The sequence below is a fragment of the Heteronotia binoei genome, chromosome 10 (genome assembly GCF_032191835.1).
Source record: "Heteronotia binoei isolate CCM8104 ecotype False Entrance Well chromosome 10, APGP_CSIRO_Hbin_v1, whole genome shotgun sequence".
NCBI lineage: Eukaryota > Metazoa > Chordata > Lepidosauria > Squamata > Gekkonidae > Heteronotia > Heteronotia binoei.
In genome coordinates this window covers 44,185,294-44,204,314 of record NC_083232.1, presented here as the reverse complement: position 1 = coordinate 44,204,314, position 19,021 = coordinate 44,185,294, and the positions used below count along the sequence as shown (strand labels likewise).

Here is a 19,021-nt window from a genome sequence, read left to right as displayed (position 1 = left end):
AACCACACAGTTTACTAACTCCCACACACCTTAAACTGTTTATCTTGTACAGTCCTAATTAGCCAGCACAGACCTCGGGGCAGGAATTACTTTAAAAGGCAACACTAAATCCGCTACAAGAACATATTACCTTATCAGCTAATGTGATATCTGATATCACCTACATAGCTTGAAGGCAAAAAATGCAATCCTTTGGCGAGCAACCCCAGAGCGGTCCTTCTGCCAGTTCCACAGGTTTCTGCAGCACTCACTAAAATCGCCAGGAGACAGGCAGACACGGACTGGAGGAAGGAGGACTGCGGGCAGAGGGATGGCAAAGTGGAGCAGGTGTCAGCCTCCCGGGCACTGCTCAGCCGGGTCTGCACCGGACACCATTTTCGTCAGAGCCAACCTAGGGCACCTAATGAGGGACAGATAGGCTTCCCTCCCTTCTCGGCTCTTCAATGCCCGAAAAGTCCCCACCATGGCTCTTAGAGGCGGTATGCTATAAACGGACACAGCCGCAGCCTCGCTCCATGACCAGGGATGCGAGTTCCTGGCACCGAAGCCGGCTTGGTAGGTTGCCTGCTGTGATATTTCACTCCCCCTGCTCACCCCCGGGGGTCCCTCCCGCTTCCTTCCCTCCCCCCGCTGCTCCTCACCTTGGTACCGGCGGGAAACGGCGTGGCAGGCTGCAAGCAGCAGGACGGCGCCCAGCGCTAGCGCCTTGGCGCTCCTCACGCTGAAATAGTGGTTGATCTCCCGCTTGCCCAGGGTGTAGGCCAAGGCCGCCATTTTGGCTCCTCCATGACAACAGAGCGCGATGGAGCGGGCTGGCGCGCAGGGGCAGCACTGGGTCCCCAGCGGCGGCGCCGAGGGCCAAGAGGAGACGAAGAGCCGCCGCCGCAGTCGCTGCCACCACCGCCACCAGCTCGAGGGAGAGAAACCCGGCGACAGACCTGCGGCTGGGGACGGGTCGTCGCCTAGCGCCGCCTCCGCTTCTGCTAGCAGCGCGGCCCCCTCCGCTTCTTCCTCGCTCGGGCGTCGCCTCTTCACCTCAGCAGCTAGCGAAGCGTCCGCCTTTTCCCCTGCCTCCTGAGGCGGCTGCGGTGGCTGCAGCTGCCCGCAGAAACCTTCCGCCGCGTCCCCCTCCCGCCGCTGCCTGTGGTCCGCTATCGCCCCCTGCGGTCCCCCGGCGCCTGGCCGCCCCGCAGACATGTGTGGGCACCGCTTGTTCTCAAGCAAACTGTTGCCCTGCCGCCGGCCTTATACTCTGGGTGCAGGACGGGGAGAAGGGAAATCGCCCTGCAAGCCCACACCTTCTCGGGTTTATGTTTTTCACCTCCCTTGTTTAACCGGACCGGTAGGCCTCTCCTCCTCTGGGAGGGTGTTAGAAAAAGCCCTTCGCGATTGTTCCTTCAGACAGCACCCAAGGCGACAGGGCGTTGCTTATCTCCCTTCTTTTTTAACTGTATCTTTATTACTGTTACGTGCACGGAGACGAGACAAAGGACATCTGTCACCTAGGTGGCGGTTGTGAAATTATAGATTTTAGCACGGTCGTGGTGGTCTGCTAAGGCGAGAGGCTTGCTACTAAGCAAGGACCGAACCTTTTTCTTTTTTTTTTTACATTGTTGTTGGGTGATGAAGGCAGATGGTTTGCCCCCCAGAAGGTCCACAGACAGAACTTATTGCTTTTGCAACACTGGCATTGCTTGTTACTCATGTTCCAAATGAGATTGGACTCTGGTCGTGATGTCTCCTCTCCTCTGCCAGGTTTTTAAAAAGCAATTAACATCTGATTAGAAAAATGTAATAAGAATTAGTATTTATTTAGGGTAATAGTGGAATAAGTTAGATCAGGGTGGGCAGCCGTGTTAGTCTGAAGCAATAATAGGACAAAGTTAGAGTCCAATGGCACCTTTAAGATTGTCCGATGAAGTGTGCATGCATACGAAAGCTCACACCTTGAATAAAACTTTGTTGGTCTGAAAGGTGCCAACTGGAATCTAACATTTTTCTAGTGGAATAAGTTGTAGCTATAATGCTCTATTATGTAACAAGTGTAAACACTTGGAAACCTGTGGCTCAGGTGCTGCTATCTGAACAACCAACAAGCTACAGGGCCACTTTGCTCAGTTCACAGTACTGGTTCTCCACCTGCTTAGATTTAGCTTGCCGTAGTGTGTCTGATCAAGGTCAACACTACCTATCTCTTTTCTGGCTTACCACATGCACATCTTGTTTGCCAGCAGCACAATAACTAGGCTTGCCAACCTCTAGATGGGACTTGGAGATGTGGTAATACAGCTGACTTCCAAATGACAGAGTTCAATTTCCCTGGAGAAAATGGCTGCTGTAGAGGGTGGACTGAGTCCACTGGACTCCATGGTTTTATACCCTGCTGAGGTCCCTCCCCTCCCCTGACCTTACCATCCCTAGGTAACCCTAGCAGAAACATTGTCACAGATTGAGGGGTGTGTGTGTGTGACACTGAGCAAAAGGTTGATCATCCCTGTCAGGCAATAAAGTGTATGATCACAGTATTAAGAAAAATGACACTGTGATTGCAACTTATCCCTATGGTTAAAAAGATAATCATTTCTTATAATGTTAAGATGGAATTGCCTCAGAAAGGTTGGGGTACCTTTTTAAGTAACTTTGTAAAGATAATTGTATGAGAATAAAGATACAGTTCCTGCAGAACCTCATTCCATGCTAGCTTCCCCCCTTCCTTCAGTTCAGCATATATATTATTGGCACTTTAGGTGTAAAATGAATAGTCAAAAGTTTTTGAGCAAGCGTTTAGAATTCAGATGCTAAACCTCGAAATGCCCACAAAATCCTCGACCAATATAGTAATATAGTCATTTGATTATATTGTTTTACTGCACTATTACAGTCTGAAATAATAATTTAAATAATAATAATTTAAAAAACCAAGGAACAAAATCATAAACATTTAAACAATGTTTCAGGTCCCTTTGGGAAGATGCCAACCATAGTTAATTTCAGATATTTGTGCAGCAATGGCACTGCCACTTCAAATGTAATAAATTTGGTGTAATGTATTTTGCTTTGGTGGTCTAAGGCGGACAAAAATCTCTTAGCAGGATAGTATGTAAAGGATGGTATATCATATGACAACTTTATTATATGAACCCTGATGACATACTCATTTCCACTTTTTTTTTTAAAGGACACATTTCATCCAACAAAGCAAGTGACACAGAGGTAGAATTAGTGAAAGGTTTCATTGTGGATTGAAATGTCAGCTCTTGAAAATATATTTGACATGCAAAACCAGTTTCGTATAATTGATATAATATTGAAAATTATGAAAATCCCCATTATTAAACTTCTTAAGAATGTCTCAAGCGAATATATTCATAGGTGTAGCACAATTTAAAATCTTAGCATTTATTAACCCAGGTGTAAATGTGGTGGCAGCAGTTGTACCTGCACAAATCTGTTCAGTGGTGAGCATGCTTTTGTTTGCTGCACCTGTTCTTGGACCACCCCTCTTGCAGGTGGCAACCCTCTTACAATGAAGGAGCCTTATTGCCATTTCAGAGGCCTTCCAGGACATCAGCTGCTTGAGAAATGATCTACTAGTTCAAGGGCCACTGTATGCCTGGTGGTCTTTCTTCAGAGAATGGTGTTGTCATATCTGATCATTGCAATGGGCTTAAACCATATGGCAGGAGAAGGCAGTACAGAGCTGCACCAGTAGGGAGCTCTCAACTCCCCACCAACCCAGCTGATCTTGGGCTGGCTTCTCTTACAGCACATTTCAAACTGGCCTGAAAGACTAATCCTGCCACAGCCGAGATGGTGGGGAGCTCTCAGCTCCCTGCCACTCTGGCAAAACTGACTTCTAAAGGTAAAGATAGTTCCTTGTGCAAGCACTGGGTCATTACCGACCCATGGAGTGATGCCACATCATGATGTTTTCTTGGCAGACTTTTTGTTATGGGGTGGTTTGTCATTGCCTTTCCCAGTGATCTATGCTGGATACTCATTTTACTGACCTTGGAAGAATGGAATGCTGAGTCAACCCTGACCTGGCCACCTGAACCCAGCTTCCACCGGGATCGTGAGCAGGTTGTGAGCAGAAGCTTGGACTGCAGTACTGCAGCTTACCACTCTGCACCATGGGCTCCTTTATCCAGTATATTACAAGTACTATATTGCTGAAAGAGACTAAACAACTCCCAAAACTTTGGAAAGACCTTTTCAGTTCTGAAGGCAAAAAACTAGAATGAGTAACAAAAATCACCTCCCTATTTAGAACTGGCAACAAAATAGGAGTTGATTCAGTTTTTTTTCCTTTAAAAAAAAAACCGCTGTCAAAAACATTTTGGTAACAGGGTAACTTTCTTTGCCATGTTAAAGCTTCACTTACCTTGACAAGGCTGTTAGATTTTTATAAATTATGTGGCACAGACTAAATGTATTACTTATTGATAAGACTTTGTAGCTAGCTTTTTATCACCATGTGGAACAGCAAATGTAGGAAAATATTTTTTCACTTATTAGATACTTTAACACAACTCAAACAAAGGACTTGTTGTTTTTCTTATTCTGTGTATGTATGCTGGATAAATGTCAAAGCTTGTCTCAATACAGCAATTGTTTTGTTGCATGAAACAACTGTTCCATGCACACAAGCCTCTACCGTTTTATGGCTTCTTGGGTTATAAGAAGGCACAACTAAACATTTGGCTTGCATGGGTTGCCAACTTTTAAACTGGACCTTTTAGTTGTCCATTTAATAACACTTTGATTTGCAAACTCTTATTAGATGATATTATTTTACTTCATGCCATGAAAAGCTTCAACTTCTCATTTCCACTCTGTTGAAGGGACAGGATATTTCTTCTTGTCTAGTTGGCATGTCTGTTCAGCAACCTTAATTGGCTAGGTTGTCATTCAGCAGCACTGCATGTAGCAACTTAAGCAACCTGTATGATTGCATGATTTCCCTGGATCTAGGTGTGCATGTGGGTATACTTTGTGCAATGTGCTCCTCATTAAAGTTTTGTTACAGCCTGGATTATATGAACATTGTATAAAGCAAATTAATAGATAAAATTGCTCACATTCCATCCAACTCTTATCCAATTGTTGCTTTGGTGACATCTAAACCTACTGCTTACTCAGATTGTATCAGTTTCAATTAGTTTCTCTTGAGGATGTGTACAGGCTGCTTGGAAGCAATTGTCCTGTATTACACCTGCTAGGTGCTTGCCTTTTGTATCTGATTACGGGCCGCCAGGAGAGGCTGGTCTGTTGCTAGTGACTATTATTTATTTCCTTTTCATGGAGAGCAAGGGTTTTTGGTTTGTTTGTTTGTTTTGCCTTAAAACAGGAACTTATTCACCAAATTATTGGGCTGGAATGGTACAAATAATTACATGTCACTTTAATTATTTATATAAGCTGAATCCAGTAATTTGATTTAATAAAGACCTTTTTAAAGGCAAACAGACAAACCCATGCCCTCTCTGTAAAACAGGAATAAATCATACTATGTTATCATAGTTACTTGCAACGGGTCACAGATGAATATTTTACTTGGGGCAAGATTAGTCAGTAGATGATGTCAGTGCAACCTCAGGTGGACTTGAATTATGTCAGCATAATTTAGAGACTGCAGTTGGTGCAGAATTCTATAGACCCATCTTTTAGCTAGCAGGCAGCAAGGGCTAGGGTTGCCAGCCTCCAGGTGGACCCTGGAGATCACCTGCTTTTACAACTGCTCTCCAGCTGGCAGAGATCAGCTCCCCTGGATAAAATGGCTGCTTTGAAGGGTAAACTCTTTGGCATTGCACCATGCTGAGACCCCTCCACAAACCCCACCTCTCCTGGATCCACCCCCCAAAGTCTCCAGGTATTTTCCAACTCAGATCTGGTAACCCTAAGGTTATTATACCTAGTTTTGGTTTTCAGCTCAGAGTGTTTTGTATTTCATCTTATTCTGTACCCCACCTTCCACTTTTCAGTAAAGCTCTCAAAATAGTAGGTTATAAGAAAAAAAGGTTTAAAAATACAGTAAAACCCATCTGAGTAATCATAGCAATAAACACTATCAGACGTAATGAGATAAAACCAAAATAATTGTAATGCATTTTTGTCCTTTCATTTGAATTGCTTTTAAAATTTTGATGTATTTCTTTTGTTTGATTTTATTGCATAACACTTTGTGTACTTTGAATATAAAAGTATATCACAACTAATTTTTACTAATGATAATTTAAGGGTCAGAAGACTGAGGATGATAGCCTTGATCATGTGAAGGTCAGAGAAAGTGTTCTTAGGCTATAAATGAAATTATCTTATATAAATTTCCTTGTATTCTGTCCAAGCTTATTAAATCTGAATATGATTTGGCACTACCAGATGCAGTTTGGCGCTACCAGATAATGAAAAACAATTTCCTTTATTATAGTCTTTTTGTTGCATATATTGTTATAAGAAGATGTGATTGGTACCACCTGATGAAATCTATGAAATTGGTTGTGTATATTCATGGGATTGTATTAAAGCAGGGATGGCCAACGGTAGCTCTCCAGATGTTTTTTGCCTACAACTCCCATCAGCCCCAGCCATTGGCCATGCTGGCTGGGGCTGATGGGAGTTGTAGGCAAAAAAATCTGGAGAGCTACTGTTGGCCACCCCTGCATTAAAGCATAGAACTAGAGCCTTCTGGCATCAATGGCTTAGCAAAGATCTGTCACTCATGAATTCAGGGATGCTTAAATTCATGTAGACTTTGTATAGACTTGCCTGGAAGGATTTTGATTGGAACTTGAAGTTTTGCATTCCAACACTCTGTTCTGAATTACACATTTTTCAATAGTTGCTTCAATAGTAAGTGCTTTGCTGTAGTGATTTGTATAGTTAATTGGAACATGTTCCGTGGAAGGCAATAAAGATGGTTGGGAGTCCCAAGACAAAAGACTGAATGAACTATGTATTGTTTATCCTGCAGGAACAGGGGGGGGGGGAGGAGAGGGGGGGCACATGAAGCATCATTACATAAAGAAGGCACTGGCTGCTTCTCTGTTATTCCAGAGGGCAAGACTAGATCTAATAGATTTGGTTTGTAGAAGGGTAGATTTAAATTGAATAGTGAGAGAAACTTCCTGATGGTTATAATTCTAGACAGATAGCTTTGTTACTCTGTTGCTGAAAAATAAACAGGTGGATACTGAGTGCGTGGTATAATCCTTGCTGAAGGTTTTCAAGCAGAGACTAAACATCTATCGGGAAAACTCTGGTTTGGCTGCCCTCTATAGAGCAGGGAGTTGGCTAGATGGTTTTTAAGGTCCCTTCTAGCTCCATGGTTCTATGGCAAAGACGAGCACTTTCTATTGATTTCATTAAAAGCTAAGCATGTGCTTTTTTATTTACCCTTCATTAAATCAGTGGGATTGGTTGATTTTGCCTGTTCTTAGGGTTGTGCTCAGATTTTTAGTCATGCTTGGTTGCCATACTGAATTGTAATGTGTTTTGTTTGGATAGCTGCATTCCAGCCTCTAAAGTATGAAGCCTGCAGTCCCACATTCACTTCTTGGACTCTGCTGAACTCACTGGACTCCTCATGAAGAGGACAAGGCCACATGTGAACAAAGCATCCCATAACATGAGATGACAGAGACCCAAGTTTCTTTCCTGATAGAATCAGGATTGCCATCCCTCAGACATATAAACAGCTATTTTCTCATTTCTAATTCATATTCATAATTGTTCATTACCTAGAATTATAGCCAAGCTTAACTGTCCTAATTAAATAGAGTTCATTGATGCTTCCTCCCTGCATGGCTGAATCATGTAGCAGATGTGCTAGCATATCTGTAACAGTTCATGCCTGCTTCTCATGCCACACACTGAGACCTTCTCTGATCCATCATTACGAAGGCCTGTGCAAATTGCTGTGGGCATTTCTAATAGGAAGGAAGGTGGCAAATGTTTTCAGGATAGTTATGCAGATGCAGATTTTGCAGGTGTAGTTTAAGATGATTGAAAATGCAGTCTCATGTAGAGTTACTCTGGTATAAAATCCCGTATTAAATTAATGGCCTCAGACTAGAGTACCCTGGAGCCTGGCCGTATTACTAGATAGGAATATGGTCATATGCCTCACAGTTCCTTTTCCTAGATCTGGGGTAAGAAGAATTAATATGAGAAGATGAAGGAAAGAAAATGGAGTGTATAGTGCCCATAAGACAAAATAGGATCTAACATTTTAGAAAAGAAAGGGAGGGGTTTTGTCAGTGGATGATGATCAAATTGATTGAGGCTTAACCAGTGGCAACAAAGATGTGGTAGAGGGTAGCCTACATCATATGGAGAGAGTTATATTGTGAGAACCGATCTTCGTTCCATGATTATTCTGAATGGTAATGATAGAGGACAGCTCCATTACTTTCTGCTACTGGTAAGTAGGGACGAAGGCTGCTTGGTAGACATTTTTGGGCAGGGAGTTCCTCAATGAAGAATCAGCCACTGAAAATTCCTGCCATTTTTAAACTAGTTAGTTAGTTCTTTATTCACGGTCATCTGACCAGCTTAAAAATACAAACAAAACAGCAACAAACGCATCACCTCTTACACAAAATTCCTAAAATTCCTAACTCCTGCTATTACATATATTAAAACCCATAACCAAGATTTACACTCTCAATTTCCCTCCTTTCCAACTGAGCAGCGTAACAGAAACGGGCAATATTAGAAGAAACATCAGAATGAGCATCAGACAGGAGGAAGGCAATTTGCTCATCCTCCTGCCAGCCCACCAAGGATCCGAGAATCGGAAAGATTAGTCTTGCCCTCAAGTCCTTGTAGTTTGGGCACTGCAGAACAATGTGGGAAGTTGTTTCAACCTCATTGCAATTGCAGGGGCACAGTCTTTCCAGATATGGGCGCCCGGAGTAATGACCCAAAAGCACCGATGAAAAAAGTGCATTGAGCCGTGCTTTTGAAAAAGCTATCCGATATTTTGGGATAGTAATATTGAAAAGATAACTGGCCGGGGATAGTACTTTGGCTTGCTTCCCTAAGAAAATGTGCGCAGAAAGACTAGCTCTGGCAGATCTCAGTTCGAGCATTTTTAAACTACAAAAATAAGCAAATAGAAACAGAAATGGTCCTTTCTAAGCTGAAATTCATGTTAAAACTGCCCCCATGGTCTTGATAATGAGAATAATTTTTAACCAATAAATTTAAAATCACAGATGCAAAGGCAGCCAAAGAACACTTTACAAAGATGAGGCCCATCCTAATGAAGTCCTAGAAGCTTCATGTGTAGAATTTCCTTGGCCTTTTTGTTTCATAAAGCATTTTTTTAAACGAACTGGGACTTCCTTCAGGCATGTAGAGACACACACCCCAGCCGTCTATTTGTGGCTGTATTGTATAGATTTTTTGATCCACACTTGATGGTTCGGTTCAGAATTAGATATTTTGATTTGGTTTGAATATCTTTATTTGTTCTGCCAGCATTCCCATCACAGTTCAGAAGAACAAGATAACGTTACCTGAATTTATCTTTGTATCTTTGTATTTGTTCAAATGTGGAATGTCAAGGATATATTGCCTATGCCTAGCTTACAACATGGGACCCTAGTAACAGCAACTCTAGCCTACAACATGGGACCCCATTCGGTGAGCAGCCAGGAAGGAAAACCTTATGCATTGGCAGAATAAAAAATGCATTGTGTCAGGTTTGGCATGTCAGGCAGAGGTAGATTGCATTTGCTGAATTCCCATCTTTTTCTCATCTGGTAACTGTACAGGAGCTCTGTCCCCTGTCTGCAACTGTGACAACAATGTTATTTGAATGGCCACCCATAGGAGTGGTTCCCTGTTTTGTTTGACACCTAGCTGGTTAGGCAAGTGAAGGAGGAAGCTGCTGCTGGCTTGAATTGTCTGCTGTTCAAGGGTGTAGACTGTGGGAGTGATGGAGCTATTGAGTCACTCTGAGTCTCTGCTGATAGACCCTAATAAGGCTCTTCTTCCTCCGGTCCTCTGTCAGGATTTGACTTCGTAATCACATTAATAGGATAATCATAACCCATAATATCCCTTCCTGTAATTTTATGTAAGACCTGGTTCTTGAGTACCCCAGCTTCTTTCAGGCTCCTCCACCCACACCATTAAACTGGCACTGTAGTCACTGCTATTAGAAACTGCCTGTGGCTCCCCAAATCTGAAAGTTTTTTTCAGGGGCTATATCTGTGAGAGACAAGAAATTCCACTTCTACCACCATTAATTCACAAAACAGAGAACCAAAGCTTTCTTCATCTATTGTTAATGGTAAGGAGTAGTGGGGCTATTACCCCCTCCCCCTTCCACACACACTCATACCAGATTCTGATTATGCTGCTACTTACAAGTTGGCCCAAGTCAGAAGGAAGAACAAGCACTTGGATCATCACGTATCGAACCTACTGATGCCACTGGGCCACCTGGTGGAAGCACTTTCTGTAGCATTTCTGGAGTGGATTGGCCCTGCCACACCTTCAAAACCCACAGTTCATGGTGCAGTTAGTTCCATTCTTTAACTAGTGATACAGGAAGCAAGGACTCTGTGCCGGGTCATTGGTGCTGTTGTCATTGGGTATCCTTGGGTTAGAGACAGCTCATAGGAAGCTGCTCATATTATTAGTACAGACTCTTAGAATTAAACATCTAGATGGCAGTTTCAGGTGGGTAGTGATGTTGGTCTGCTGTAGAAGAGCAAGATTTGAGTCCAGTAGCACTTTAAAGGCCAGGGTGTAAGCTTTCAAGAATTAAAGCTGCCTTCACCAGATATCTGTTTAAGGGAACTATGATTCTTGAAAGCTTATAGCCTGGAAACCTTGTTGATCTTTAAGGTGCTGCTGGACTTGAATCTTGCATATCTTGAAGGGTTTTGAGTTCTGTAAAACCTGACAGGGAAAAAGGATTTAAATATAGAGTTAGGTCAATAGTGTTTCTCAATATGTTGCCTAATTGACCTGTTCACATATGTAATGTATTTAGCTATGGTCGCATCTGAAAAGAGAGATTCCCTCCAAGGGGTATGACATACATGATTAATCAAGAAACCCTGCAAAATATTGGAAAATCTTTACCATAGCAATCCCTTTCCACAACAGCAGATGGCAGTCTGTAACCATGCATCTGTAACATTGCCATGGAGGAGTATGTGGTTTGTGTGTGTGTGTGTGCGTGAGAGAGAGAGTGAGAGTTTAAGAAATGGTTTATAATTAATACTTGCTTTACTTAAAAGAAAAGGCAATGAAGATGGGGAATTAAATATAGGTAAAGAGAGTACTTGGAGAAGATGTTAGAAAGAAACAATATTTGTAAAGAATTGCATTAGAATTACGCTCACAATCTCCTGAAATTTTTTTGAAAAAATAAAAATACTATGGTATCTGAAATAAAACATTCATTCTGTTTTCTGGCAAGTTTAGGAATAGGGGATATCCATTGAGGTTTGTGGGACTGAAATATTCAGTTGTTTTTTCTTGTAAAATAAACATCTGGTAATTTTATGAAATCTGACTGTTTAGGATTGTGTTGATCAGGGATTTTTTTGAGCAGGAACACATAGTAACTCAGTTCTGGTTGGCTTGGTGTCAGGGGTGTGTCCTAATAGGCAAATGTTGGGCTTTTTCTACAAAAAGGCCCTGTGCGAAACAACAGTGACAGGGGGTATGGCCTAATATGCAAATGAGTTCCTCCTGGGCTTTTTCTACCAAAAAAGCCCTAGTACTGATAGTTTATTTATTGCTGTGTTTCTGTTGTATTTTATCTTTTGAAAACTGGGGACATGACTTTTAGAGAAATGCAGGAGAGGCACAAAAATAAATTTAGCAGGTGAAATTTTTGTATTCCTGCATCATAGCTGAAAGGAGTTTCACTTTGTTGGCTTCATAAATGTCACAAGGTTGTTAAATGCATAGGCACTTGGCCAGAACATAATTTGGTTCTTTAGCAGATTTTTATGCTACCCTTCCTTTAAAGAGTAGCATACATGCTTTTCTCTTCTCTTCCATTTTATCCTCACAACAATCCTATGGGGGTAGGTTAGTCTCACAGAGACAGTAACTGCCTATTGTCCCAATAAGTGATCTTATTCAGCCTATCTTACCATAGAGGGCTTCTGTGAAGATAAAGGGTGGGGTTGAGAAATAAGTATACCACTAAGATGTCTTTAAAGGAAAGGCGGGATGAAAACATGGGCCAGATTATTCAGGGTTCAAGTAGAACTGCATCCGTTTTCTGGCAGGTTTTCAGTATGATAAGTAGAAAGTCATCACATTAGTTAGTGGTGTTCCACTCCATAAAAGACACAGGAGCTCTTCTAAAAATTCTGAGCAGCTCTTACATCTTTTGTAATAGATGTTTGGGCAGTTGCCAAGTAGGATGAAAAGGTATAGTAATTGCAAACTAGCCTGTGAACAAGTAATGCCAATATTGTTTGGATTTCTATTTAAACAAATGTATTTTGTAGCGTTTCAACTGTTTAGGTGACAGATTTTGTGGCAAATATGGGATGTGGTCAAGGCTTAAATAAATTTCATTTTCTTAATGATGTGGTATGTAAAATTATACTCTTTTGTATTTTTTTGGGGGGGGTGGAAATCTCTCTTTGGGTGCTTACATGCTAAATAATGCAGTTTCAATCCACTTCAGTGACCATTTGCAACTGGATTTTGCCATTTCACACAGTAAAAGCCAGTTGCAATGTGCATTAAAAGTGAATTGAAACTGCATTATTTAGTATATGTGAAAGCACCCTTTGTCTCTCACTCTTCAGGCTTTCTTTTTGCGTGTAATAATAATGTGAAAACCACAGAAGCGGATTCCTGTTGCAGTTGTATTTTATTGTACAGCACAAGAGATCCCAGATGAGCCACACATGTCCATCTGCTTCAGACGTATCCATCAAGTTAAGTGGCAAGCAGCAGTGCAGACGAGCATCAACTGCACATGGTGTTTGGAATTCCTTTATGGAGTCAGGTTGCTTGCTTTAGTAATCAGTTCTTTTTTCCAGCTGGATTCTGTCATTTTATACTTCTACAGAACAAGGCAAAACCCATTGTTTGCTGCTGCTGCCAGGGCTGCCCCAGGGCAAGCCCCTCACTCCTCTCCTCTGCGCCACCACCCACACCCTGTTGGTATAAGGAGTCCTCCTTTACACAGCCTGACAGGAGCAACAAGCCAGCAGGTGGATCTAACTGACAGGGCAGGTCAGAGTGGCCTTGTCAGCAAGCCAGTTCTGGCCAGACAAGGAAGAAGGGAAAGTACCTGCTGGAGTCAGCAAGATTATGGACTGCCTTGATTGGCTGATGTAAATATATAAGGACTGCATTGACTGTGTATAGTTCTCTCACTTGAGAGGTGGATGCTGGCGGAGCACTTTGTCACTGAGATCTGTGTTTGTCACTGCACTAGTTACTTTGTATATAGCTTGTAAATACACTGTTTTAATACTAGTTGCAGGTGTGTGGCTCACTTTCTTACCGGAGCTCACTATTGTACATATCTCTGTTCCTCACTCTGCACGCACAAGCACCGATACACCCTTCCACCAATGGGGAGCTCGTGGTGAAGTAGGGTAGGGAGAGCACCTGGGTGGCTGGCTTTGTGCCGGCTGGCTTCCTTCACCTCCCTTCTGATTCCAGAAGGGAGGCGGAGCAAAGCCAGCAGTTGTGCACTGGCTGACTTTGCTTGCCTTGGAGCAAAGCCAACCAGGGTGCAACAACTGGGTGGCTTTGCTTTGCCTTTCTTCTGGAATCAGAAGGGAGCAGAGCGAAGCCAGCTGGCCGGTGCGGAAGTCGGGGCATTGCCCAATTTGGTGCTCCGCCCCCCCCGGACCCAGCATAATTTGCCTAGTGGAAGGGCTGGCCCTGGCTGCTGTACTACATATGGGTTTGATAAAAGGGAAATGATTGAACAGGTCGTTCTTTAGTTCCAACCCTTTGTGAATTTTAGATCCCTAAACTGAGCGAACCCTGACATGGATGGCCCAATCTTGTCAATATCAGAAGCTCCACAAAGTCAGCCCTGGTTAGTACTTGCCTGGGATACCACCAAGGAAGTCCAGGGTTGCTACACTAAGGCAGGCAATGGCAAACCACCTCTGTTCATTTCTTGCCTTAAAAACATTAAGCTGGCTGTGACTTGACCACACTTTTCACCACCAAACTGTGCAAATTGTAACCAAATTCTTTAGGTAGGAAGCAACCCGAAGCAGGTTTATGAGGAATTAAGTCTCCTTTTAATAAAATGAGGCTTCCTCCTGGGAAAGAGTTCTTAGGATTGTAGCCAGCTTTGATCTATCACTGACTCTCTTTGTAGCAAACCAACAAAGCAAAGCCAGATCAATGTCACAGTCTTTTTAGTGGATTGCTGTGGTTGCTATTCTAAGGCAATTGCACCTATTCTAAGGCAATTGCACCTATTCTAAGGTGATCTCAGCTGGCTATATTTTGCTGAAGATGAGCTTGGGAACCAATTCAGCAGGCATTTGACTCTTCCATCACCAATAATAAGATTTGGGCCTGCAGGATACATAATGACACAGTACCCCAAAACGACCTAATCACAAGACAGATTTCCAGTTAAACTTTTGTTATGAGTAGGGATGGGCATAAACCAGCTCACAGACTAAAGTTCATGATTAACTTTGGCTAGTTCATGGCAGGTCAACTGGCACAAATTTTCCACAAACTTTAAAGCTATTTGTGGAAGTTTGTGCTGGTTTGTGAGGATATATTTCCAGTCAGTCTTTGCTCAAACAGAATGTTTACCAAACTTCAAACCAAAACAATGCTCCTGTCTTGGAAACACTGTTATCAGTTTCAAACTAGTCATGCTAGTTTCAATAGGGGCCATGTCCTTTTGCAGGGGATCCTTTGTGTTCACTTCTCATTTGCTTGCACAGAGCTTTCAAAATCCCAGCCCCCCCCCCCCCCCTTGCTCCGTTTATGACTGTGTTTTATCAGTCCCTTTAAGTTTGCATTGGCACTGGTTTCTACTGAGCACTCTGTGATTGCACTGGTACTGCTGGGCACTGTGTACATTGGACTTGCAAACCCTCCCCCCCCCCTTTCTTGGATGTAATTGAGTTGGCATTGTCACATTGTCACTGGGTTCTGGGTTCTACACACACCTCTTGCTTAGATTGTGATTCTGTGCTTGTCTTTTTATAATTTTTATTGATTTTAACTACAAAAAGCATAAGCATAGATACAGAAGCATTAAAGACGGGAAGGAGTGGATACAGAGTGGGAGACCAGAAACAAAGAAAAATGCAAATATATCAGTTACATTTCTACCTCCAAATGAAATACCCAATTCTTTCTATCTGCAAGTATTAAATTTTCCCCTTATATTTTACCATCTTTATCTTTCATTATAAACTTTTTACTACACTGTTACTTAAAATATGTCTAAACTATTCTTCAGCACATATAAGTATAAAAAAGTCAGAGAAGTCCCAACACAGAACTAACTGGGTAAGCTTAATCATATTAAAAATACAGACTAACTTGTTATTTTAACTGTCGTCATTAAAATGAGCATAAGAAACAAATATCTTTATCCTTCTAACTTATTTCAAATGGAAAGAAAAAAAATCAGATTTAAAATATCATAAAACGTAGAGAGAGAAAAAAGCAATAAGCAGGAAAAAAACATAGTAATTTATCTGTTTCAGTATAAACAATTTCTCCGAACAAACATGTTAAGAGCAGATCTACCAGATTACAGAATAATTCTGTTGTCTGCCTTCTTAAAAATTGATCCAAGTTAACTATTTATTTATATAAAATTATTTTCAAAACTTTCAATCCTTTAACTCTTATATCCATATTGTTCTAGGAGGAACAACTTAATATGGCCCAAAAATCTCACTTGGCCTTTTAAAATCGCATGTCAGTTCTTGTTCAGAATTCCATATCCAATTACCCACAGAACAGTTCAAAGACCCTTCTTCCTGAAAGTTTTCCACGTTTTTTTGCTGAGATGTACCTTCTCTCTCTTTAGTGCAGTCATCCCTCTCGGTAAAAATAGTAAGGATCCCACGCCACTTGTTCCTCTCGAAAAAACTTCAATCAGTCTCGATTTCCAGTCCTTCTTTTTAACTGCACAATAAGGTTCCATTTTGGTTTTCTTCTGTTTGTTTCCCAGCAGATCACTCTCCTTTTCCAATTTCACTGATGTCACCGAGATCTCTTTAACACTCTGCTCATGTAGACTTGAGATTTTGCTAGCTTTCAACATTAAAGTTCTCATTTGCTTTTTTATCAACTCTGTTAATGAACCAAGATCTTGCTTTAGAGAAATTATAGTAACCATTATATCTTTTTAATAAAACATTTCACTTGGTAATGCCATTTTTCTCTACCAAATAACTCAGTCTATCAATCCAAGTTGAAAAGTAACTCAAAGACCCAGTTAGTCTGTCTCTCCAAATCTCCTCCAGCCGTGTGTTTTGATTGTTGCCATTTGCTGCACTCAGGTGGCAAAGACAAATCTCTCTAATATATATCTCGTTTTTGTTCAGACCATATTATAGCCAAATAATAGACTCATTAACACATATTCAGTTATAATCCGGGTTGATTTGAGTATCTATATTCCGTCTAATTCAAATTGTTGCCAATGCTCAAGTTGTTCTTTGTCTTTTCGAAGCCGCATTCACAGGAAAGGGGGGGCGGGAATTCGCCTCTTTCCCTTCCCTTGAACTGTCCTGTTTGTTGTTATGTAAAACGACCCATTAACCAGTGGTATTGAAAACAAACTTACTTGCCGAGTAGAATTGCCGTGCTTGAGGTAGGAAAGCGATGTATCAGAAGTTTGTTAAGAAAAAAAAGAGCAAGTGGTTGGGTGTTCACCTCTTACTGCCATAATGGCAATCATGGCGGCAGAGCTTTGGGGCATACAAGGACAGGAATAGCCGCTGCTATGTCCCTGGCTTCTTGCAAAGCCCCATGCTGAAAGGAAACCCCTTCAGGGTCTCCCTGGAGATGCCATGTCTGTGGCACCTCTCCAACAGCCTGATTCAGGGGGGCCGCTAGAGACCCACTGAGCTCAAGGCAACATAACCCGGAAGTCTTTGCTTGTCATTGGTCCTGTTGAGCTGGCATTGTCCCATTGACACTAGGTTTTGCTGGGCACTAGTACCTTAAACTGGTTCTGATGGGCTTCCAACCCACCCTTGCTTGGAGTGTGATTCTGTGCTAGACACTAGTTCTGTTGAAGAGCTGGCATTGCCACAATGGCACTGAGTTCTGCTGGGTTTGCAAAAATGCCCCCCTTCAGTTTCTATTGCAGATTTTCTGGTTTGACCTTAGTCCTGTTGGATTTGCAATGCCACATTGCACTGGTTCTAACAGGTTTGCAAAAATGCTCCCCACCTTCAGTTTTTACTGAAGAGATTCTCTGGGACTTTTATTCTGTTCTGGCTTCTCTTGATTCCCCCCCCCCCCTTGTTTCCCACCCTCCATTGGATACAAGCCACTCCATTGGATACAATGGAGGATGTGGCACCTTCTTTGGGGGGTCATAACTTGGACCACATAAATCTACTCCTCACCAAACTTGGAGGGCAGGTAAAAGACAGTCAGCTGGAGATGCCCTGTGACTTTGGTGTCTGTAGCTTGCACAGGATCCATTCCATGTACTCCTTAACCTCCTTGAACTCACACCTGTCATTTCCCCAGAATATACTTTCCTGGGGCATCTTCTTTGGGGGGTATTTGGGGGTAGCTCAGGCCCAATAAATCCAATCCTCATAAAACCTGGAGGGTAGGTAGAGTCAGCTGGAGATCATCTGTGAGTTTGGTGTTTCTAGCATGCCTGGGGCTTGTTCTGTCACATAACAAACTTCATGTACCGAACCAGTTTGTTTAGCCCATAAAAGGTTGTGACAGTTCATGGTTTGTGAACCGGGCATGCCACGAGCCACAAACTGAACTGCTTTCCCCCTTTTTGTGCCCATCCCTAATTGCGAGATGAAATAGTTCATGAAAAACAAGAGCATGAATTGACCCTTTGTTTTGGATTTACTCTACTGATGCTATTAAAGGAAGCTACATGCTCAAGAAAAGTGTATGTTACACCCTTCCGGGCATGTAGTAGCACTCAGCACTGCATATGAAGAAATCTGAATGCTCCTTCCCCTGTAAACATCCTGAAAAAAAATAGCATGCCAGAGAAAATGTTTGATTAGGGCCATTTTCATTGATATCTCAACCTTTAACAGACAGGAAGCTTCTTCAGTATTTAAAGATCTCCCTAGCTGCTTTCTGAAGTAGTACAGTCCCCAAGAGGACCGTACCATAAACTTCTTACATGTCCCTTTAATTTGTAGAGCTGCAATCCTAAATCAGGTTTCAGGTCTAGTGCAACTACCACTTATTGGGGTTACCAACAGGTCAGGAGAAAAATGTTCTATCCCTTTAAAAAAAGTTAATGTGTAATGTGTTTAAAATGGAGTGGAAGAAATTTAGAGGATATATAGAGCAAGAGTGGAATGTAAAAAGACATTGGACAATTTTTAATACGAACATGAGAAAAGAAAGACATTGAACTTTGATTGGTTAAGTGTACCTTTATAATTGAATTTAAGTATATAACCTTGGCAGGAGTCTAGTAACGGAGGGAGGGGGGATTGAAAATGTCATATGGGTTAGAGATAGCAAGAATATAATTAGATATTGTAACCATATGTTATCAATAAATTGTTTAAAACCAAAAAAAGTTAATGTGTGGAAATAGGCAACCTATACACTCCTGAGTCCTGAACCTCCTTGAACTTGTGCCTGTTATTTCCCCATAAAACACTTTCCTGGAGCATCTTCTTTTTCTTTTGTGTGTGTGTGTGTGGGGGGGGCTATAGCCCAGGGATGGTATCACCTGGTAAATAACATTCCATTTAGCCCAGGACTTTTTTTTCTGGACAAAAAGGTGCTGGAACTCTCAAGAAGAAAATGGAGAAACACATGGGTGCCTCTCATGAACTTTTAAAGAGTTTCC

At 42.0% G+C, this 19,021-nt stretch overlaps 1 protein-coding gene across 1 annotated transcript in view; it reads right to left on the bottom strand.

Moving 5' to 3' along the window:
* CASD1 (CAS1 domain containing 1) overlaps positions 1-1,130 on the bottom strand; it is a 43,832-nt gene extending 42,702 nt beyond the window's left edge. Inside the window, exon 1 of the mRNA XM_060248514.1 lies at positions 642-1,130. Coding sequence (XP_060104497.1) covers positions 642-774 — 133 coding nt within the window. The 5' untranslated portion in view covers positions 775-1,130. The remainder of the gene's footprint in view (positions 1-641) is intronic.
* Between the last annotated feature and the right edge of the window lie 17,891 nt (positions 1,131-19,021).